Source organism: Asterias amurensis, chromosome 8 (genome assembly GCF_032118995.1).
Source record: "Asterias amurensis chromosome 8, ASM3211899v1".
In the NCBI taxonomy this organism is placed as follows: Eukaryota; Metazoa; Echinodermata; class Asteroidea; order Forcipulatida; family Asteriidae; genus Asterias; species Asterias amurensis.
In genome coordinates this window covers 11,092,050-11,116,299 of record NC_092655.1, presented here as the reverse complement: position 1 = coordinate 11,116,299, position 24,250 = coordinate 11,092,050, and the positions used below count along the sequence as shown (strand labels likewise).

The window sequence follows — 24,250 nt, the reverse complement described above, 5'->3', positions numbered from 1 at the left end:
AGACTGAGGGATCTGTCAATATTGAGATAAAATCAAACTGATAAAAACCCTATTTATTCGCCATGAGGAGTTGGTTTGTTAAGCTGATAAGATAGTGGATGCAGATTGTACATGAATGATGTAACTCGATTCAACTAGAAACTAAAGCTCAATAAAGCTGTGTCAATGAGCTATTCCATTTAACCGTCTTTATACAGAAAGAGTTTTTGTCTCTTTAAAGATTATAACTTAATGCCCAAGTGTAGAACAAAATGTTTATTACATTTGCACCAAAATGTAACAAACAAAGGTTACAGAAAAAAAGTTGTTCAGCAGTTGTTATAGTTCAGGCAGTTGACAACTTTGAACAGAAAACTTTAATAGTCAAGGTGAAATACCTGTAAAGCACATTACCAGACTAATATTAAGCACAATACCCAGGTACTTCCAGTCATACCTGTGTACAAGGCCACCATTGTCATTCAAATCAGAGCTTAGTGAATAATGCACCTCTCTTCAAACCCCCCTTAACAGTCTGCTTGTGTGTTTATAGGTTATTGATCCAGTCTTATCACAGGAATTTGGTGATTACAGTCAATAGTCAATAGGTAGTTTTAGTGCTGGAGTGTGCTTCTGTGAATAGGCTACACAGGGGGGTGTTTGGTGTGTGTAGACTGGCTTGTTGTTTGTTGACATGCTGCTAACTACTGACCTTACTGGATTAAGGGGGAGGCATATTATTTGAACTTATTGTGGTACTTGTTTTATGAGGGGTGACCTATTTGATACAGGCCTGGGTAAAAACTATTACATCCGAGTGACGATGAGGATTTACATGTTTTGGACTGGATAGTCAATATTATCTTGCAAGCTGAATATATAGGATAGTTGTAGTGATGATACTATGTTGATAATGGAAGGCCAGAATGACATGGTAGCTATTTAATGTAAGTATTTCATAACTACTTGAATTTGAAGCACTACTTTTTTGGGGTTGGATCATAGAGGGATGGCATTCTACCTCCATGCATGGAGGAAGAAAACTGTATTTTCTTCCTCCATGTCATCTTCATGATTTAACAGATAATGCTGATAACTAAACTATTTGAAGTCTAAGTAGGATTTGAAACTTTGCATGGTAGAAGTTTAACTAAAGGAGAGAATTGTCTACTTTGTATGCTGGCGACTTGTCTCAAATTTACAAGTACGTAGACTTCATCCTTGGTATGTAGACTTTATCCTTGGTTGATGGAAATCCTAGTTGGTGTTCCTAAAAAATCAAGAGAAAATATGAGACATGCTTGTGTTGAGGAATTATTGATTAATCAGTTGGCCTTTAGTTGGTCTCTGCGATTCCTGCCGTTTAGTATTTGATCTATGACTTTATTGATCTTGCTGCAGTCAGAATGGTACGTCAGATGTGCAGTGTTTGTCATAATACATGTGTGTGTGTACCTGTTTTCTTTACCAGTATTCAGTTTACAACATCTAAAGGTCATTTAGTTATTCGTTAAATTAAGTTGATACTTACTGCAGTATTTCTTGTTAATATTGGTTACCCTTATGCCAATGTGTGTTAGCACTGTAAACTCAGTACGCGCCCAAGTTCTGTGAAACCAAATCACAAGCATATTACTTGTGGGGGGGGATTCAAACCCATGACCTGTGCAATTCTGGAGCAGTGTCTGATCAACTAGACTGTCGAGATTGCTCGGTAGCTAGAACCAGTTCGAATCTCTTTTCTTCCTTTTTTTTGGCAGCTGGTACTGCAAAGATTTTAATAGATATTACATGTACATATTAGATGTTTTATTTTGCTACATTGACAAATGTCTTTTTAATGTGTTGTTCAATATACACACCATTATTCATTGGTAGTAAAAGTCACAAGCTAAGAATACCCTATTTATAATCATATTGGTTTAGTGGTTTCTTTGGATTTCGGACACTTCGTACCTTTGCCACTTCGTACCCTGGACACTTCGTACCTTCGGGACACCTCGTACCGTAACCAAATTGGTCACTTCGTACTGTGGGCGGGGCACGAAGTGACCATCAGCTGAGTCACTTCGTACCCTCAGCCGCGTCACTTCGTAACTTCATTAAAATGTGTATTCCTCAATAATTAAATGTTCGTTGAGATAAAAAAATTAAAAAACATAATGATTTATAATTTTTGTTCGAATATGTGAATGTCATTTTTAATGTGACATTAATATTTTGTATCAGTTAATTACCGCCAAAGACAACATCTTTGGCCAGTATTTTGTACAAATATTTAAAAGTCAAACAATCATGCAATCGTCAAAATGGCTCCTTGGTCCCAACAAAATAGTAACAGTTGGTTTGATTTGCTTTTATTTCATAATCATCCGATCACAAAACACAAAATAATCTTTATACGATGCAGAAATCCCGAATTTGTACGAAGGTAGGAAGTGTCTCGTGAGAAGGTACGAAGTGTCTCGTGAGAAGGTACGAAGTGTCTTGTAAGAAGGTACGAAGTGTCCAAAGTCACTTCGTACCTTCAAAAGGTACGAAGTGTCCAGGGTACAAAGTGGCAAAGGTACGAAGTGTCCTGACACCATTTCTTTCCATCCCTTTTACTATGTCTGTGGACCCCAGTTTGAATCCTGCTACAAAAGAGTCAATCATACAAAAATTATATTATTTAAAACTTTTTCTTCACTGTTCACATAACTTTCTAAAAACCTTAATAACTGCTAATAAGACGACATTAATTTTCTTTGTCTTTCGTAATTATCTCACATCTTCCCTTGAGCTCTGTAATCAAATCCTCATTCTACTTTAAAAAACCACAACAGCATGTGCACTTGCTCGGGATATTCATTTATTTTGTTTTCTCTGCTTGCTTCTGTTTAATTTGTAAACAAATAATGTTTTAAGTTCATAACCTTTTAGTATAAGGGTCATCATATTCCACCAAATGTACATGAAGATTGCAGCCACAGAAAATGAGCAGGAATTTATTTTCAGATTTATTGGAGCATCAGGTTGGCTCAGTGGTTTCTTTACCTGCCTCTCACCTTTGTGGACCCTGGTTGCAATCCCACCTCAGCCCAGAGCCTTGCATGGGGATTGGGTTTTCAGTCCCTACCTAATTGTGTGTGTTTTCTCACGCGGTTTTCCTCCCACATTTAAAACTGAACATTCTTCTTGTTTCCTCTCCATCCTTCTACTGGCACTTGCCGTTGGATGTACAATGAAATAAACAAATACAATTTTGATACTTAAAGCAAATTTGAGCGAATGTGAAGCAAAATACTTGACACAAGTAATCTTGTGTTTCAATCTCGACGCAAGGAAATTTGCTTCGCTTTCTCATTTCTCTTGGAAGTACAATAATGAATCAGACTTTGACTCACATCAAATTGGAAAATAAACATTGTATCTAGTATCTGGTCAAATGAAACTTGTTGACAAAGAGCCAGCAAAGCCCAAACTTAATTTTATTTCATGTGTTTTTTAACTTTAGCGAGTTGCTGACCTGGAGCGGACGGAGGCACATCTTAATACCCGCATCCATGAGCTAGAGGATCAATTAGCTCATCTTCAAGAAGATATCCATCTTGGACTAGCTGAGAGGAACAGAGAGAGGGTTGAGTTAGAAGCAGAGATTTCATCTCTTCAGGAGACTACAGAGGGATTGCAGAGTGATCAAGCTCAAGTCGCTGATAGATTGAAGTCAGCTGAGGAGTGCAGACAGTCTTGGCTGTGAGTACAGACATGTCATCAGGGTCCCAACTCATAGAGCTATTTAAGCTTAAATACGCTATTCAGAATAAGGTTACCAGCGAAACTACCATGTCACAAGTACAATTTGTGACTAGTATCCTGTTCATTTCTGCTTAGCAGGAAGTTGCTAAGCAATGTTTTCTGCTTGAGCAGTTCAATGAAAGAAGGTACAATTTCATAGGGCTGCTTAAGCAGCAAATATAACTTAACACACTTGTGCTAAGAAGAAATGAGCAGGATACGGGTCACAAATTGTACATGTGAGTTTGGTAGTTTGGCTGGTAATCTTCTTCTGATAAGCATAATTTTGTTGTGCATAGCAGCTTTTTGTGCTTAAAAGCAGACTGTGTGAAATGTGGCCCACATTGCAGTACAAAGTTTTTGATTCATCAATTCAACAGTAAAGTCCAAGCCTCAAGTTTTGGGAGATTGCTTAGTGATGAAATGGAAAAAATTATGTTGATTGAAACATCTAGCTTAAACTATCCAACCCAATTTAATTTCATTTTTTTTTATAGATTTCAGGAGCCAAGTGTCAAAACTAAAATTAAACATGTATTTTCCAACAAAGAATGTTTGGACGATTGTCCTTGGGAAAAAAACAAAACATTAACTTTTTTATTTATTTAAAAGATGGAAATTTGCATTGTGGATGCAGAACAATAATTTTGTTTTTTCCCCCATATACACCGATGTGTGTAAGCACTGTACACTCAGTACTATCCCGAGTTCTGTGAAAAAATCACAGGCATAATACTCGGGTGGGATTCAAACTCATGAGTTTGCCATTTTAGAGGTGTCTTACCAACTAGACCACCAAGATTGCCCGATAGCTAGAGGCAATTCAAATCCTGTAGATATTTTTTTATTTGAAGTTATTTGTTATGATCTCATATGATTTGTCACAGTCAAGATTCACTGGAACATAGTACAGGCTAAGATATTTTTTAAAGTGTTGGTAATTTATAATAGTTAAAGTGATATTGCGCCGAATTCAAAGGCACTTTTCAAAAGATAGTTTTACATGTACAAACAAAATTATGTATTAAGAACTGTAATAATTCATACCATCTTACCTTCACATCTTTCAGGGAAGAAGAGGAGAAACTCCAGAAGAAATTAAAGAAGAAAGAGCTGACAGAAACTAGCTACAAAAAGCAGATTGAAAAACTGAAATCTGAGTTATCAGCATCGCAAGAAATGACATCCCTGGAAGGGTTAGCTCCACCACATGCAAGCAACAACACAAATGGTAATAATAACAGTGGCAACATGGAGGAATCACAAGATATTAGTCTGCTGCAGCAGAAGATCAAAGAACTTGAACTTGTTAGAGAGTCGCTTGAGGCAAAGCTGAAAGATGTTGAAGAGCTGGTTCTCAACAGTGACTTTGCGAGTGAGGAGACTCTTAGAGAGAAGATTGCAGAGTTAGAGCAGTCCAACAAACTGCTGAACAGACAATTAAAACAAGCGCATGCGTCCGATGTGGACAAGAATGATAACGTAGAGCGGGCGGCAGCAGAGGCCAGACACACAGAGAAGGAGTTTCAGGGCAGGATCAAGGAACTGCAACAGTTGGAGCAAAATCTGCTGGACAGAGTTGCTCAGCTTGAGACGCAGGATAACGCTTGGAAGTCACAGGTGGACTCCCTTCAAGATAGGATTCAAGACTTGGAAGGATTGCGATTAGAATTAAAGGGAAAATTGGAGCAGGCAGAGGAACACATAGAGGAGCTTCAGGTGGCTGAGAAGTTTGCTCGGGATGAATTAAGTGCCTCCCATGGAGCTTCCTCGATTCTTGGGGAAAGTTTGGGACTGATGGGAGAGTTTGGAGAGCTAGGAGCACTGCCAGAGGAAGAGTATAGCGATTATGAAGAAGATGATGTGCAAGACACTGCTCCTCAATCAGGAGGAGAAAGTGAATCTCAAGACCCTGGATTACAGGGAAACAGTGATGGAGTTAAGGAGGCAGAATCAGACATGCACAGTAAAATTGCAGAATTAGAAAAGTCTGAAGTTGAACTTATGGAGAAGGTACAGTCATTAGAACAGGTTAACCTGGAACTTACTGACCTGTGTCAGGATTTACAAACCCAGGCGACAGAATTCGCAGACGAAAATGAAACCCTGAAGGAAAAGCTGCTGAATCTTGAAGAATTACAACTGCAGGTTGCTGAAACATCAAAAATAAAAGTCGAAGAGTTACAGTCTGAAATTGAGCTTTTGAAGCAGAGAATTGATGATGGATATAGAGACAGAAATGAATCTGATGCTCTACAAAAAGAGCAAGAATTAAGTGAAGAACTAGAGGTAGTAAAAGAGGAAAACTTAGAACTGTTAGACAGGCTTGAAAGTGAACACACAAAATTGCAGGAAATGAAAAGTGAATGTGAAATTTTGAAAACACAACATCAAGATGTTGACGATAGTCACGTCAATAATACAGTAGGTAGTGATTTATCTCCTAAAGAGCTTCAGCAAGATCTTGAAAGATGTAGATCTGAAAAAGCACAATTGGAGGAACATTTTCAGACTGAAATCAAGGAACTGAAGAGTCTTTTGGATGAACTTAAAGTAACTAAGCAAGATCTTGAGCAGCAGCTGAAATCATCGGAAGATGAGATGGTGCGTTTGGAAGAAGTGTCTGCAGAGCTTCATACAGGCCTGGAATGTAGAATCAAAGAACTTGAAGAAGAAAAAGAAGAACTTCAGAGCCATCTTGAAGCTCTAGAAGAAAATTCTCATTCTCCGGGAGGTGAAGTCAGATCAGAGGAGCAGAAAGAGCTTGAGGAAGAAAACCAGATACTTCTGTCGAGGGTTACAGATTCTGAAGAGCAATGCCAGGAGTTTAAAGAACAGGTTGAGGTGTTGGAGAAAAGGCTTCAAGATGGACGTTCGAATCTTACTCTTGCAAGAAAAGACTCCATGAGGAAGTCTTTAGAGTGTGACGATTCCGCTAGAGAGCTTGCTGATCTTAAGAAAAGACTCAAGGAACTTGAGGATGTTGAATCTGATTTCTTTGACCAAGCAGAGATTCTTTCAAAAATGGAAAAAGAGCAAGAGGATTTGAAAAAACGTCTCGAAGGTTTACACAAAACTGAAGAGGAGATAATTGAGCAAAGTGCTCTTTTAGAACTGAAGAATGAAGAGCTTGAAGAAATTGAAGAACTTACTAAAGAGTTAAAAATAGATTTAGAGGAATCTGAGCAGAAGATAGCTGAGCAAAGTAACTTACTCCTGGAAAGAAATAAAGAGGTAGAGGAATTAAGAGATAACACAAAACTGTTGGAAGCTGCAAAGGAGGACCTTCAAGAAAAATTTAATGCCGAGGTGAAACTCCTTGAGGAATCAAAAGGAGAGCTGCTCAACATAAAAAAGGAGTTAAGTATAGCTACTGAGGAAATCTGTCAACAAAAAGAGCAGCTGGAGAAGAAAGAAGTAAGATATAGAGAAATGGAAGACATCTTGAATCAAATGGAGAAAGGAGAAGCTGAGAAGCTCAAAGTGGTAGACAACATTGAACAAGAAACTTCAGTTGGTCTTTTGGAGCAAAGAATTGAAGAGTTGACTCAGCAGGAAAGGGAGTATGTTCTAAAAATAGAGGGACTTGAGGAAAGACAAGTTGCCTATGAGGGGACAATTGCTCAAGCTGATATCATCGTGTCAGAAGTACAACAGAATCTGAGTGAACAAAATGAGCTGCTGGCGGCTAAAGAGCTAGAACTACAGGAAGCCATTGATCAATTAGAATCTCAAAAACAAATTGTCAGAGAACTTTCTGACAAGTTGCAGCAGCTTGAAGATACATCTCATGAATTGGATAAAAAGAATGAACTTCTTGAAATCGGGGAGAAAGAACTGAAGGAACTTAAAGACTCCTTGAAAGAGTGTGAGGTAGAGTGTCAATTAAAAGAAGAAACACTGCACAAGTTGAGAGAAACTGAGGTTAATCTAACTTTGAAAGTCGAGTCTTTGGAGCTGTCAAAACAGGTGGAAACTGAAGACACAGTTACGCCAGTGATCGAAGCCAAGGTTATGGCATCACAAGAATCTACAGTTGAAGCAACAAGTTCTGCAGACGGTGTTGACTTTCCAGGAGAAAAGATCCCTGATCAAGACCTTCAAGAGAGAATCGAAGAGTTGGAGGACAGACAGAGTGCGTTTGAGGAGACACTTGCACAAGCAGAAATTGTACTAGAAGAAACCAATCAAAAATTGTGTGAGAAATCTGAGGTGTGTGATATGCAAGAAAGGGAGATGGTGGGTTTGAGAGAGACAGTGGTTGTACTTCAGGAGGATAATGTGAAATTGCAAAGTCATCTTGAAGCTGCTGATGATGAGCTGGAAAAGAAGGACCATTCCCTGAAGGAGTCTTGTAGTGAAGTGGACAATCTCAAGGAACAATTGCAAACACTGACTGAGAAAATGACATCTTCTGAAATGACATGCAATCAGTCTGAAGAAATGGAAAACTTTGAATCTGACAACAACAAAGCTGGTTTTGAAGAAGACTTCTTTCGGGAGAAATCTGTTGAATCTCTGACAAAAAAGGTTTCAGAATTGACTGTCGAAAGGGATGAGTTAGAGTTTAAAGTCAAAGCTCTTGAAGAAAGGCAAGAAGCCTTCCAGGAAACTCTGGCTCATGCTGATGTCATCATGACTGAGAGGGAGTCAGGGTTTTTAGAGAGGATTGACGAGCTTGAGAGCTCACAATCCAACCTCCAGGAAAGGCTTCAAGCGGTCAATGCATCCAAGAGTTTGGTTCGTACATCTCAGAGCTCAGATGAGGATGACGATATTCAGGAGTTTTCAGTATTCACACCTAATGCTAAAATGGGTGACTTGGAAAACTTTGAGAAAAGGGCAGGTGAGGAAAAGAGTGACTTGGAGAAAAGGATTCAAGAGTTGCAATTGGAGGTAGAAGAGCTTAGAGTCTCAGAAAAGGGGCTTCTGAAAATGATAGAGGAGTACAAGATACTGGAGAATTCTCTCAGAGTGTCTAACGATGAGGTGAAGGAAGAGTTGAACCTTAAAAAAGATGAGATCAAGCAGTTGGAAATTTCTCTTGAAGATGGCGGCCCCGACAACAACCTTCAGGCACAGCTGGAGGAGTTAAAGTCAGGTGTGCTGTCACATGACGACACTAACTTGAAACTCATCGAAGAGATTAACACTCTGAAAGATACTATAACTGACCTGCAGGATCAGCTCCTTAGGTCACCAAATCAACAAATATCATTTGATGGGTTTGTCACACCAAAGGCAGCCGATGTAAAGACTGGATTGACAAAGCCAAAGATCATCATCTCAGAAGATAACAGTGATATCGAAAGGGAAATTCTGTTTGATCAAGACTCCCTACAGGAACAAGTAACACTGCTGGAGAGCAAACTTTGTGATGTGAACAGCCAATTGGAAAAGGTTACAGCCGCCAGAGACTCCTTACAGTTAGACTTACAGGAGAAGGAAGTCACTGTCGAGAAACTTGAGAAGGCAAACAAGTATCTACAAGATGATATTGACATCTGCTCAACACAGATGGAAGAGTTAGAACAACAACTGAGTCAGAGTTCAAAAGAAGACAGTAGGGTCACCAATTCCTCTCCAGAATCGGAGAGCCAGTCTCAACCACAGAGCATCAAGGAGCTTAAAGAGACTGTTTCTGATCTTAGAAAGAAGCTTTCTGCCATTGAGCAGGAGAAAGTAGAGATACAAGAACAAAATGTCAACTTAGGCAAAGGAAGAAAAGATCTGGACAACTCTGCCCATAAACTAAAAATGCAGGAACTGGAATGCTCTGTTGCCACACTTCAAAAGGAACTAGACAGCGCCAACTCGGACAGGGTGAAGACAACTAATCGTCTAACTGAGATCGTTCAGTTCAATCGAGAGATCAAGAAGGATATGAGAGACCAAGAGGAATCAGGAAAGATTCTTGAAGAGGAGAATCACCTCATGAAGCGGGAGAAGGAAATACTGAATGAAAAACTGCTGACATTTGGTGTCTGTGGGGAAGACTTGCTGAAGGAAAGGATGAAACATGAAGGTGGCAGAGTGGCTGTGGTGGAAAAGGAAACGGCTGGAAAGAAAAAAATGGTGAGTGTTTTTAGTTTTGTTAGTCAATTAACTGAACATCAATTTTTTATTTTAATTTAGATTTTTTTTCTTGGACAACTCAAGATCACAGGAATGTAGATTTGGGTTTTTTCCTTCATGTAAAGCACTCTGTGTATGTGCCTTTTTATTGAAAAGAGCCCACTTGAAAATATCCTTTAGGTCAGAATTAATGTTTTGTTCATTGGGTGTTTGGATAAACTTTATCTCTTTAGATATTTTAAAAGTTTAGACAGACAATGACGGCTGAACAGGGGCTGGCAAGGAAATACAAAAGTAAAAAACATCAGAAGTACTAATATTTCAGTCTTATAAGATACACCATTTTCAACCCTTTAGAGACCAATAATTTCTGTATAATCATCACAAAATGCCCACACAATGCTAATGTTGTTCCATTTCTGTCATACAAATTTGTCAGTAAAAATGTCAACAGAAATAGTATGAATCAGAAAAATATAGTTTGTTTTTAGAATTGGGAATACTACATGTTATGTTAACATTTTACATTGGCTTATTTCACATTCAGACATGGCCTTTTACTTATGTATCCTTTGTGAACGGAATAAAGGTCAAACCTTGCGGCTGCTCCAGTTTTGTTGTACAAGCTGCTTGTGGCTGCTATGTTCTCTAAAGGGTTAAACAAAAACATTTGTTGAAAAAAGGTTGTATTTTTAATATAGTAGGGCATGATGATCTACTTGATTGGGTAGTTGGGCGTTTATTGCCCTCATAGCTCTGTGTCCAACTTCATTGTGCCGCTTAAGCACAGCAACATTATACTCACCAGAATAAGATTACCAATCGATGCTGATTCTATGGCACAACTTTTTCATTACTTATTATATTTAACTCAAGATTATGCAAAACAAAATCCATTAAAATAAAACCAAGGCTTCGCATTCTTTAAATTTCAACCTCTGACATGTCAGTACATTTTGTACTTAGATTCACACCCGTCTAAAAGTGGAACAGTCCGTTGATATTAACATGTCTGTAATTATGATTACCATGACAATAGGATGCAACCACCTGTTTTCTTGTTTGCTGACTGGCTGTAGTCTCATTCATTATGAGCAACAATTTAATCTACACTGTTTCAGTAGCAGCTGGTTGGGCTCTAATATTAATTAGTTTTGTTTCTCAATTGACGAAGTGAATATTTTACTGAATGTATCAGTAATTTATACCCTGGAAGAAAATGTATGTTGTTCAAACAGTCTACACAACGAATTTTTTATTGGGAAAGAAAAATGATTTTTATTTGTGAAAGTACACGGTCTTAATTTATTTTGACTAAATACACCAATGGCATAGGCCTATAGAAGCATTGAAATCACATCCTAATTGGGATAGATGCTTACATTTATTTATATATTTAATTCTTCTTCTTTTTCGGGGGGGGGGGGGGGGGGGTGTAAAGCATATCTATTCAACACACCAAATTTATTTAATAGAATATCATCCTCAAACTAAGGCTTCACAAAGTGGAGTATTACATGTACATAAACCCTGTCAAACTTTTCAGTACTTTCAACTGGTTGAGAAACATAATTTTGTTTAATGTGTGGCTATGATACATATTTTACCACTTCAGTCACTTGCTACATGCCTTATGGCATTACTGTACATGTACTTGGTAGTGATGCATTTGTCAAGTGATATTTAGAAGTGGATTGTGATCTATATTGGAGCTTTAAAAGTAGGAAATAATGATAAGCTGTGGCACTGACTGTAGAAGGTATTTCATTATAAATAATTGTCATAATTTGTTTGATGCTTGGTCAAGCTGTTGTAAAGCGTAGCCCAAATCGTTCTTGAACTTTATTTATTTTCTGCCATGATACATGTTTGAGTAAGATGTGAATTACTAATGTGCTTAGTATTTTGGCCTAATATCTGATTACTATTTTGCTATTCAAGTACAGTGATGCCACTCTATCAGCGCAGTTACTGTATCATAACAAGATCGTTGGGACTGGCCAACTGTCCTTTTCATGACCGAAATGATTTTATTGGAGGACATTAAACAAAGCAGAAATGAAATTCAGTACATTTTTGTAACAGTGCTGTATATAAAAAGAGTTGACTGTACTGTGACAGTTGTTGATATTTTGAACCATTCCTTCTTAATGCAAATATTGTTAAAAAATTCATTATTATTTTAATTAACAAGATCACAAAATCATTGAGCTGATGTGCTGAAAACTTGAAAGTCTGATGGATGAAAAAGAATTCAGTCTGCACTCTGCATTCAGACTACATATTCTATATTTGTGTGCATTTACTTTTGTTGAAATCATGGCTTTTTGGAGGCCTTATCAAGCATAAACAAGTATTAAATTTAGTTTTTAGAAGACTTTAACAAACAGCATTTTAATGCATTTTCTATCATTGTGCAAACAACCCAATCACACTGCCCATCAAAAAGTATCAAGTGTGAGTGGGTTAAGCTGTTTCTCCCCTTCTTTATTCACTTAGTTTTGGTCTTAAATTAGATTTTTGATATTGTGCAGTACCCTCTTTCAGCTGAGGCTCTGATTTTTAAAAAATGTTTATTTTCAGCAGAGAGAGGACAATAAAATATAGCACTGAAATAACTAAATTATAATAAATCAATATTTGCATTTATTACTAGTTCGTCATTAAGTGCTGCGTTTTATTTTCCTCTTTGCAATTTCCTGAATAACATGGCTACCCACCACTTACTTTCAGCAGAGTGGTTTCATTAAGCAGATGTTTCATGTATTGGCTATAGTCTCATTTAACTCTTTATTTTGGTCCTTTGTATTTAGGTTGGTTACCAGTCAGCTATATGTATTGATAAGCCCAGCCAGACAGGTCCTCTGACGTACCTTCCAAGTGAATTCCTCCTGACAACTGTCTTGATAGGTACTGAATTATTATACATGGTTTTCTTTAAATAAATAAATAAAAATTGTATTTTGGATAAAGTATTTTATTTGTTTTCACCCTGACACTGATGTGTGTTACAAGTCGTGTGTACTCAGTACTCTCCCAGTTCTGTGAACATAAATCACAGGTGCATTACTCGGGTGGGATTCGAGCCCAGGATCTTTGCAACTCTAGAGCAGTGTCATAACAATGAGACCAGCGAGATAGCCCGGTAGCTAGAGGCAGTTCGAATCCTACATGAATGTTAAGCAGCGGGTACCGCAACAATTTATAGATTGTTTTTTTGTTAATTTCAGCAGAGTTTTAAAGAGAGACAACTAATTTAAATTATGGGATCCAAATTATTTGATATTTCAGTAATTGTCTGTGTCTCATATTTCTTCTCTTCTTGAATTATTTTGCTTGATTCACTTCCACAAAGTGCTGTAAGTTATAACTTCAAGTTGTTTTGCTTATTTTTTGTGATCAGAGGAAGGATTCGAGATGACGCTCAAGGAATTCTTGGAGGCTCTGCCAGTTGCTCAAAGTCCCACCGATCCCATCTTGTTAAAAGAAGGGAAAAACTACTTTGTGGAGTTCAACAAGCTCTATGCTGGCAAAGACCCAACGCCACGGAAAGCACTTCTTCGCCGCCTGGTGAGGAATATTCCAAGGGATAAAGTAACAGGGATTCCAAGGAAGGATGCTGCAAGCTATCCTCCAATACCTGGCGAAGAAAGTCTTCAACAAGAGATGAGAGGGAGCATGGAGAGCTCAGCAAGACCTCTAGATGGAGCTAGTTCTGCAACAAAGACACAGATGATGGACCAGTTTGTCGCTGCCCTTTGGGAGCTTCCTTTTGAACATCTAGAGATAAATCTGGACACAGCATCCTACTGGTGTCCAGATGACTATGACGATGATTCCTTGGCTACAGTGTCTGAGTGTGAGCATGAGGAGGTTCATCTAGAAGAGTCGGCTAGGAACTCCGTTGTTTATACAGATGCTCCACCCTTACCCCAAGCAACACCTCCAGCACCCCGTAAGCGCTCAGGTTCAATAAGTTCTGATAGCCTTGCTGGGGATTTTAATTCTCTACAATTAGGTTACCGGAGGGTAATCAGGGATGACTCACTTGAGCTTGAAACTGAGGATGAGGATGATGGAGGTACTCTAACTCCTACGTTATCAACATCCTCATTCCCCTGGAGGTCAGAAACAAACCTCAGCAGCCCTGGCGAGGTCCACTCTGGACTGCTTGAATCTTCCAAGCAAGGCAGACCAGATACCTATTCAAGATGCTCAGAAAGCCCTTCAACTCGACTACCAATGTCATTCCAAAAAAGTACTCCATCCCGAACAGATACCTACGGAGATGAGATGCCTCTGTCCCTACCCAGAACAGCTCCTCCAAACAGAACAGCGAGAAACATGGACATTCCAGATTCTCAGTTTGAAAGAAGTACTCGTTATGATTATAGTGACAAACCCGATGCACATCTAAATAGCCACCTCAACGGCTCATCTTCTTACCAACCAGAGACAATTTCTCATAGCAGACCAGACTTAAATCTCAGAAGTCGAAGTGAGTTGCCATCATCAACACCTTGGACAACTGATCAAGGTAGCCCTGATGCTTTCTTAAGAAACTCTGATGGACCGTCAACATTTACAAGAATGTCACCATCAGAAAAAACAAGCAGAAGTTTAGAATCGCCTCCACCACCATTACCAGAAGTATCACCTCCAAACAGGGCATGTAGAAGAATGGAATCACCACCTACATTACCTGGAGCCAGTCCTCCAAAGAGAGTAAACGGAAGTCATGAGTCATCGAATACATTACCAGGAACAAGTCCCCAAAACCAAACACCTGGAAGTCTTGAATCATCACCTACATTACTAGGAAAAAGTCCCCAAAATAGAACACAGGGAAGTCTTGAACCATTTAATGCACTCCCAGGAACAAGTCAACCAAACAGAGTAGGTTCAGAATCACCTCCTACATTACCAGATACAAGTCCTCCTACGAAACCTGAGACCTATTCAGGAAGCCCAGATGGCTTGCCACCTCCTTTACCTGGTACGTCACCTCCAAAGGTACTAGCCACATACCCAGGTAGTCCAGGTCAAACACCAGGTGACCCATATAGTCAACGTAATGACCTGAATGAAATCCATGACCTACCGCCTCCACTTCCGAAGACAATTCCTCCAAAGAAGCCTAACACACCTGAAGAGTTTCCAAGTTCTACCAACCAACAGAAACATGAGTCTATCGCTTCTGGGGAAAGATTTGAGAATCACAACAATATTCCTTATCAGAATGGACAGATTGTTAGTGCTGTAACAGTAGACTTGGCTAGTGATTCCTCTTCAACAGACACTATCAACGATCAGGAGAATGTAGCTGGTATTCCAAGTGGCAGCATGGGTAAAGAATCTAATCCATCCTGGGATGGGAGGGATCTCTCATCCAAATCCAGCATTGTACGCCTACCGTCGTCCTTTGACAGTGGTATGGACACAGTTTCCTCCATAACAGAGCAAGAGGTAGAGGCCATCACAGCAGCGTCAGTCTTTGCTGGACCAGATCACGCCATGAGGCTTCCCAAGACTCCTGGGTTGCAAGATGTTGCCGGGAGTGTCTTAGCCAAGCCAGCTACTCCGATGTGGTTGAAACAGATGATGGATTGGCAAACAGCCGAGAAGGCAAAGGAGGAAACGGACATCGGAAGAATGAAAACCAGCATTGAGACCATGGAGAAACAACTTCAGGTAAGAACAAACTTTGATTGCTAAGTGGAGACTGCAGGGCCCAATTCCATAGCACTACTTAGCGGTCATGCTTACTGTAGCAGAAAAAAATGTGTAAATGTGTTTCACAGGTCAGGTAAGCAAGACAATTAGGCAGCCAGCTTGCGTGATTTGCATTGTGACGTCATTTGTTTTCGCGCTGTAAGCACTGGAAAGTTTTTTTTTTTTTTCAATTAATATATTTATTTCCACAAAAGGATTGCATGCTTTTTCGAGTGCTTTTGGTTAGCAGTGCTATATCGCACAGTAAGTAAGCAGCTCTATGAAATCGGGCCCAAGGCACCAGTTGCAAATATTACACAACATGTTTAGCTGGTAACTTTCCACAAAATAACCTTTTTGTACTCGCCAAGTTTGAGTGTTTATAGTACCTATCAAGTTAGCCGCACATGGTTTTTTTCTATGGGAACCCCAGAATAATTTGTTTTCCTGTGAAGGAAAATTTATCAATTGTGTATTAATTTTGCATTGTTGTGTTGTGGCTGATTCTCACTCAAATGCTCAGCAAAGAAATTTGTTTAGCAAAATTTTCTCTTTAATGAAATTTGGACCCTGATCTCATGTCATTTGTATTCTGTTCTTACTCTTATATGATCAGGAGAAAGAGGATGTTGTAAAAGAGCTTAAACAGAATGAGGATAACCTAAAAAAGAAACTGCGTGACTTTGGTGACCTTCGACCTTTAACAATACAGGTAAGCATGGCACATTGTACAGCAGCTATTCCAAGGAGTCATTCATTATACCGAGCATGATGCAAAGTGTGTTGTGAGTTAATTTTGCAAAAACTGTCTCCCAAAACAGCATGTATGTTTTTTTTGTAATTTTTGAAATTGTGGATCATCCTGGTTTTCCTGTAGAGCATACAAACGCCAACTACGGGAAACCCCATATTTGAATCATTCTTTATACTCTTGTTTTGATGTGGGATGATAACCATTGCAAAATATGCAAATTGAAGAAAACTATGTACTATGTGCAAAAGCATACATTTTGTTGGGTTATCTATCTGCAAGACAGTTTTTAAATAATGTTATGCATTCATTACCATGGCATAGGCTATTACATGTAGCTATTAACATTGTTCAAGTGCCAATATAATGATATGGGCTAACAACTCAAAGGTTATCACTTTTCTCAGATCCATACGATTTTACGAGAACAAGTCACGATTAAGTTATCATTTTAAAAATCCATTTCTACCCTAAAGTCTCTAAAACTTTATTCAAAAATATCCCTCTTATAGCTTCAAACTAAGGAGATCGACATTCAGGACAAAGAGCGACAAGTGGCTCTACTGAAGTCAGAGGTCAAACAGAAGGAACGTGAGGTCAACGCCCTCCAGTCAAAGGTCAGTGAACTTTACAAGTTCAAATGGAGCAGGGCCAAATTTTATAGAGCTGCTCAAGCAGAAAATATTGCTTAACGATTTTCTGCTGATACCAATCACAAACTGTACATGTGACATGGTATTTTGGCTGGTAACCTTATTCTAGTAAGCATAATTATTTTGCGCTTAATTTGGCCCTGGTATCAACTTCTTCATACCGTCCTTTCTCTATGTCCATACTAACATGTTTCATGCTGTACTAACACTTCTTCATATTTCATGCTTTTACTTTAAAGTTTGAGGGAGTAACAGTTGATCAAATTGACACTAACCAAACTGATCTGATAAAGAAGACTGCTGAGGTAGCAAATCTTAAAGAAAAGGTAAACAACATAGTTAGTGGACAATATTTTCAATATTCTGAACCTCCTAAACATCCTAAAGCCATTCAACACTCATGTTTTGAGATACATTGATATCACTTTGTGAATAGTCCACTGCCTTTATGGAATATAGTGGTATTTATTTTAGCACAACTTAGGCCCTTTTCACACAGTATCTCTTATCTTCATGGAATACAGCCGCGGGGTGGCCGCTGGACTTTTTGAACCCACATTTACCCTGGCACTCTTTCACACTTAGTCCGTTTTCTGGTTCCTGTTGCCTGTTTCAAGAATACCCCAGGGTTTTTCGTGCTCACCCCTACTCTAGAGCAGAGCTGGCTATTCCCCGTTGCATTGCCAGGGCAGACCGGGGTAAAGCGACCGTAATGTGAAAAGGCCTGCAAATATTCTCCGGGGACAACCCCAGGGATTTTATAAAAATTTATGCATGATTGGTCGGTGAACAACTCATCTGCGTATAATAATTTGAATTTTGACATGACCCAAAGCCAAACAGTAATAATAATAAAATACTGCATTCTTTCTGTTGTAGCTTGAGGCTAGCCAGGACAGATTGAAGGAGATGGAGGAGTTACTGAAAGCTAAGGATGAGGAAGAGACAAGAATCAAGGAGGAGATGGAGACCAAGGAGAAACAGTTGGCATCTAAGGTATAAAGAGGATTGGAATCTTATGAAGATTGTTATCGTACACTATGGTGTAGGCAAAGGATAATCAAAGCAGTCGGGTTTGCTCAGTGGTTTCAGTGCCTTTCACCTCTGTGGACCCCAGTTTGATTCCTGGACTGGAGGGTTGTGTGAGGATTGGGTTTATCCGTCCATACCTGACTCATGGGTTTTCCCTACCATGTCTTAAGCTGAAATTTCTTCATTGTCTTCTCTACAAAAAGTTGGATTGATGTTTTCAGTAGGATGCTTTGCCGACTATATATTCAGATTCAGAAATATATTTTAAAACACCACTGGACATTTTGAGAGATTTTAAATACAAATTTCAAAAAAATTGCCTTGTAAATAAAGTAACCATTTTGTTTATCACACAAGGTATAACTTCATCATTTGTTGTTTTGTTTTCTTGTGTGAAGGAGGAAGAACTCCAGAAAACATCTGAGAAAATAAAGAATCTTGAAACAATGAGGGCGCACCAACAGACCCCAACGGACCACACAGACTCAGCAAAGTCACCTGACTCAAGAGCACCTGACTCCAGATCTGGTGATTGGAAGTCACTTGATGCTATGTCAGATGATACTAAACCAGATATCAGTCACCATGCTTCTAGGTCACGTGACCCTAGATCACATGACGTCAGTCAGCAGGAGTTGCACCTTGCCAGTGCATTGAATGTCCTTACCAGGGAGGTAAGCAGACAAATAATATTTTGACAAAAAAAAAAACTTTGAAGTCCTGCAAACACAAAATATAACTTAAAGGGTTTGGGTGCTTTTTTTGTACAATACAAAACACAAACGTACACAGATTTACATTAAAACAGTTTTCACGATTTACAAATAATGATGGTAGAAAGCTTCCCTTGAAATAAGAATTGCTGAGGCTCTGTAGTTTTTTCTAGAAATTAGTAAAACAGTTTCACCCAAAATAATTTTTGTCTCAATGAGACGAAAATGATTTAAGGATGTACAACGGATCGACGCGACTCCCCTGAAAACATTGCTCTATGCTTTTTCCTTTTTTTTTCTCCCTTCTGACGACATTTGATCAAGTCTTTTTTGTTTTCATTAATTAGAATGAAGAGCTGCGAGGTCGAATACAAAGATATGCAGCGATAGAAGCAAGGTGGGATGAGATGCATCAACAGTTGTCTGATAGTCGCCATAGCAACAGAGACAGAGATGCCTTAGAAAGGAAACTCCAGATGGCTGAAGATATGCTGAGGGAGAAGGTACGGGATTAACAGCTATCAGGATCATGAGCTATGCACCTCTGTTTTATAGAGTTCATAGCTGACAACTATCAGGGTTTTGCAATTATTACGAATTTATCAATGAATTATGAAAATACAAATTGCTTATTAAAAATGATGAATTTGAACTTTCTCGTCATAGGAAAAAACTACACCTCTATTTAAGCTTTGAAAAGTCGTACGAACAGTTTTTGGTAGACGCTCAATGTTTGCAGGTGCGTTCCGCATTGTGCAAGGGGTCTTTAGACTTTGTGTTAAAAGTGAATATTTTCTATTTTCTTTGCAGACAAGTGAGGAGCTACGTCTTGCAGAAGATAACAGTGCTTTGGAGGAGCGTCTTAAACATCTTGAGAATGAGAGAAGAAAACGAGATGGTATTGAAGAGGATTATAGAAACATCAAAGACCAGGTAAACGTCTCTCTCAAAATTTTCATGTAAGGTATAAAGGTTCCTTGGAGATAAAAAAGGTGTTCATAGGTCTTGACGAGAAGTCAAGATAGCTCAATATCTGATGAAAAACTTAATCTTAAGACATTATGTTGCAAGATTTTGAACTTTTAAATTGCATTGGAAAATTTTGGCATTGGAAATTATATTGCATTGGGGAGTTGTCAACCATCGGTTCTTTTCAGAACCAACACATTTGTACAAATTGTGTTTTACACATGATGCTACCGCAAACCTTACCTGATAAAACTCCCACCATGCAAAGTGTCAAGTCCTATGCATTGGAGACATTGTGTAAGTGTTTTAGATTTTAAGTTCAAATATTCATAGACAGTTTTGAAGTCTTCATTGATTTATTCTTAATGTAATTTCTTGTTTTTTTAGTTTGACGATATGGAACACAAGAAAAATGAAGCTGAAATATCGGTTGCACCACTTCAGGTAATGGCTTTTTGCAGAATATGACCTCATTGAGGTTAAAAGAAGGCACCTCCATTGTTGCCATTTAGTGAACATGTTCATGACATCTGCAGCTGTTTCAATAATATTAATAATAATAATAACTCTTATAAAGCGCATTTCACAATAACTGTATCAATGCACTTTACATTAGTGCCCTGGTCATAGGGCCAATGCCATCGCTTTTAATGTTTCTCAGCTCCCTTGGGAATATACAACCTGGACAACAGTCCAAATGCTTTTTTTATCACTCCAAAGGCTTTTTTATTCACAATATCAACCTCTACCCTCGCAGGTACCCATTTATACCCCTAGGTGAAGAGAAGCAATTAACTTAACTTAACTTAACTTAACTTATAATAATTATAATAAAGTATCTTGCTCAAGGACACAAGTGTCACAACCATTTGCGAGTAATAGTTGTATAAAGTCTGCTACAATGACTTGCTAAGTTATTGCTGAATTTTGAATTCCTTAGACTATAGAGACAGTTGCTATGTCAAATGGTTCGTTTGAATATAACTTTCCATATGGCAACAAAAGAATGATACATCATTGGATTTTGAAGCTCATTTTAAGCGAGGCTGGTTAGTGATTAAGCATACATTTATAATGTGCTTGACAAATTGACAAATCTAAATGAGAACTGGCTAAAAGTGTTTTGTACGATCAGTGATTCAGTTGCATTTGTACTCCAAAGTGTTTATTTGTTTTGTGTGATCATACAGTTCTATCACTCCTATCTTTCTGCCAACTGTATTATACTCTTGGTTCAAACCTGTACAACGCACTGTCATTTCTACTGGTTTCTGTTTCTCTTTCAGGCAAAAGTTTCCTACTTACTCCAAAAATGCAAAGAGAGAGAAGCCATTATACAGAAGATGGCTGCCGAGCTGGAGCAATTCCGCCCAGACAGGACCGAGCAGCTTCTGTCAGAGGTCAGTGACCTGACTGCCATTGTGAACCTCCCAAGCGAGGAGTTCAATGACCCCTTACCAGTATCAAGTAGGAGTAGAACTACACGTGGTAGTAGATCCAGACATCCTCATAAAGATCAAGCTGACATCAGCAAGCAACAAAGAAAGTTGGACAAAATCAGCAAGAGCTTGAATGACATCCGCTCGGTTGATGAGAGCGATGATGACGAACTTGGCCGCCTTGGAGCTGCACGAGGGCGCTCTACCCTGGATCTCATCAGCGGGAGTTTGGACGGCGATTCAGAGTTGGACGATGGGGGGATATCTCTAGGGGAACTCATGAGGAGAACTGCTGGAAGTCGGTCTCGCTCACACCTGACTCCGACGAGAAGGGTAGAAGAGGATGGAGAATTGGATCTTCTAAGGTCTGTCCTGGATGCCTCACCATCCAAACTGAGATCTACATCATCTAAACCTGGAAGAGACAATCGTGCATCATCAAGGACATACAGGAGGACCCCTTCATTTGAAACTCCCCTGAGGCATAATAGTCCGTCCCACCACATCCCTGTGATTAGTAGAGAGGGTGGATTAGCTGATTTGTCTTACAGGGGAAGTCCAACTGTTTCTGAGCAGGATTTAGCAGACCCTTTGAGGCTTCTCCCTATGTCCGCCCATGCAGTGCTGGCATCAAGCCAGCAGCATACAGCGTCAGAGTTACCCCATTTTACCAGTCAAAGTGGAGATGTGAACACATTTATTGCTTCACCGGTAGATGGAATATACCAGATGTATTCAAGTCCCACTCAGCTGCACTCTGAGCCATCTGCAAGTCTTTCAAATCCTTCTGTCCCAGCTGACATGACTAGGACAACTAATGACCCATCGCAATCCTTTGGAAGACCCTTAAATAATTATCATGGTGGGGTGACACCTGGTGGGCAGCTGATGACCAACACAAACCGTGTTAGTGGGCAGTTTAATGGTCAACCTGAAAATGGTAGAAACTCTAGACAGAATTCCTCTGCAAATGGTGTACTCCCTGTGAATGGTGCTTCAAACGTAACAATGCAGGGAGGGATCACTGAGGGATCACACTCCAATAGAGACTCACAGATCCCTGTGGGTGGGATGGGAGAAGTCCTAAGTCCTTTGGTCAATCAACAAATAAGTCCTAGTATTGTGAGTGGATCAACAGTAAGAGCACCCTCTGTGATCAGTGCGCCAGTTCCATCTGAAAACAGCTTGGCGAGAGCACCTTCATCGCTCGGTGGTACGAATAGCTTTCCAAACAACAGTCATGGTATTGATTCAAGATCAAGAGGTTCCAGCAACTTGTTAGAAACAACATTTCCACCACAAGGGCAAGTGCCATCCAGCCACATTACATCAATGGATCCTGCAATGAGCAACTCAGCACAGAGAGTAGGTACTGCAGCCATTCATCATGGAATCACAACGCATCATGGGCATCCAGTAAGCCTGGTGAATAGCACTGGTGTACAATCAGCTCCAGTAGCTCAGTCCGGAAACCAGACCACCTTACAGACCAGTGTAATGTCCAATGCGTTACATTCTGAGAATGGTTCACAACCTCTTTCTAACACTACTTTGCCGTCAAACATCAACAACAGGAGCTCTTTGGTGAACCCTGGAATGAGCCCATCATCTGCTCATCAGAAGTCAAATGCCCAAGAGATTTACAAAAGTATGAATACAATACAGATGCAGCCAGGGGTCGGTGCTTCGGGTTTGAATCCGAGAGTCGCAAGTCACCCTAGGAGTGCCTCAGCAAATACTCCCCAGGGATACATTGGTGCTTCTGTCTATGATGGAAATAGTACAACAGTAACACATCCAGGGTACCAAGCAGCAGGGATTGCTTCAGCAACCTTCGCCTCTACCACTCCCCAGCATGGCCCCGTCCAGTCACTACAAAACCATCCCCCACAAAACCAACCTGGAGGCTTGCAATCATCAACCCAGCCTCACCTCCCAAACTCAACCACGACTCTCCCCAAAACTCAGAATAACGGGTTCTTGAACCTAGCCTCATCACCCACAAGTGGTGGTCAGTTAATGTCTGCTTCAAGCAACAGGACCTCAATGCCAGGATCAAGTAACATCCCTGCCTCTTGGTTGCCAATTCAAAGCGCGTCCCCTCAGCAGCCACCTTCATTGGTACCTACTGCATACTCCTCTCATTATGGCCCACTTGGTTCCAATGGGACGGCATCCCCACAGCCACACATTGCAACTGTTGGTCTTAGGAATGGTATTAGAGGAGTTGATGAACCAGATCGGAGTAGAATGATACCTCACAACCAGAAGGCAAAGACAAACAGTCATCACCAGCTGTCTTCCCATGGAGGGTTGAGACAACCTCATCTTACTGGTGAGTTTGAGTTTTGTTGTATTTTAAAGGCACTGGACACATTTGGTAATTGTCAAAGACCAATACTCACACCTGGTGTAATCCAACATACACAAAGCAAAAAATCTGTGAACATTTTGGATTAGATGGTCATCGAAATTGCAAGAAAATTATGAGAAAAAACACCATTGTTGCACAAATTTGTGTGCTTTCAGATGCCTGAGAAAGGTTGCACAGGCCTGAATCTTTTCTCAGATTCAAATATTTGAGTGAGAAATTACCTCTGTCTCAAAAACTATGTTACTTCAGTGGAACCGTTTCTCACAAACTTTTATGATAGCTCTCCGTTGCTCATTACCAAACAATTATTTATGCTAGTAGCCTATATATCCTGAGTCATGTCCAGTGCCCTATTTTTGTTAAGGGTAGGTAAACTCTCGGTCTTCAAACATTAATGTTTTTGAATTTTATTTTGCATGTCTCCAATTTGTAGAAATTTGGTGGAGCTGTTATGTTTTAAGTGAGCTTTTTCACTTTTATCCTGCTTTTAAACCAGCTTTAAATCACCAAAAAAAGAGCTAAATGTCTTAATATGTTAGTCCATATAGTAAGTAATGTAATTAAACTTTAAAAAACAAATGCGATTCTGAAAAAGTAAACTAACTCTGAAAAAGTTTTTGACTGGTCTGTTAATACTTGCAACATTTAAGCCTAAATTTAAAATATTGTCTTCAAAGGTAGATGTTTACTAAAACCAAACCTGTTTCCACACAATAGTTTTACATAATGTGATTGAAATACGAAGTTGGCTTTCTACAAGGGTCAAGAAGACACAC

At 39.4% G+C, this 24,250-nt stretch overlaps 1 protein-coding gene across 1 annotated transcript in view; it reads left to right on the top strand.

Annotated features, from left to right (window-relative positions):
* The window catches only part of LOC139940356 (uncharacterized), a 62,567-nt gene that overhangs the window by 29,956 nt on the left and 8,361 nt on the right, over positions 1–24,250 (top strand). The window contains exons 12-24 of the mRNA XM_071936571.1: positions 3,476–3,714; positions 4,827–9,831; positions 12,645–12,741; positions 13,235–15,522; positions 16,160–16,255; positions 16,807–16,911; positions 17,187–17,273; positions 17,827–17,943; positions 18,378–18,653; positions 19,040–19,195; positions 19,503–19,625; positions 20,049–20,105; positions 20,948–23,435. Of these exons, the coding sequence (XP_071792672.1) occupies positions 3,476–3,714; positions 4,827–9,831; positions 12,645–12,741; positions 13,235–15,522; positions 16,160–16,255; positions 16,807–16,911; positions 17,187–17,273; positions 17,827–17,943; positions 18,378–18,653; positions 19,040–19,195; positions 19,503–19,625; positions 20,049–20,105; positions 20,948–23,435 (11,134 nt within the window). The remainder of the gene's footprint in view (positions 1–3,475; positions 3,715–4,826; positions 9,832–12,644; positions 12,742–13,234; positions 15,523–16,159; positions 16,256–16,806; positions 16,912–17,186; positions 17,274–17,826; positions 17,944–18,377; positions 18,654–19,039; positions 19,196–19,502; positions 19,626–20,048; positions 20,106–20,947; positions 23,436–24,250) is intronic.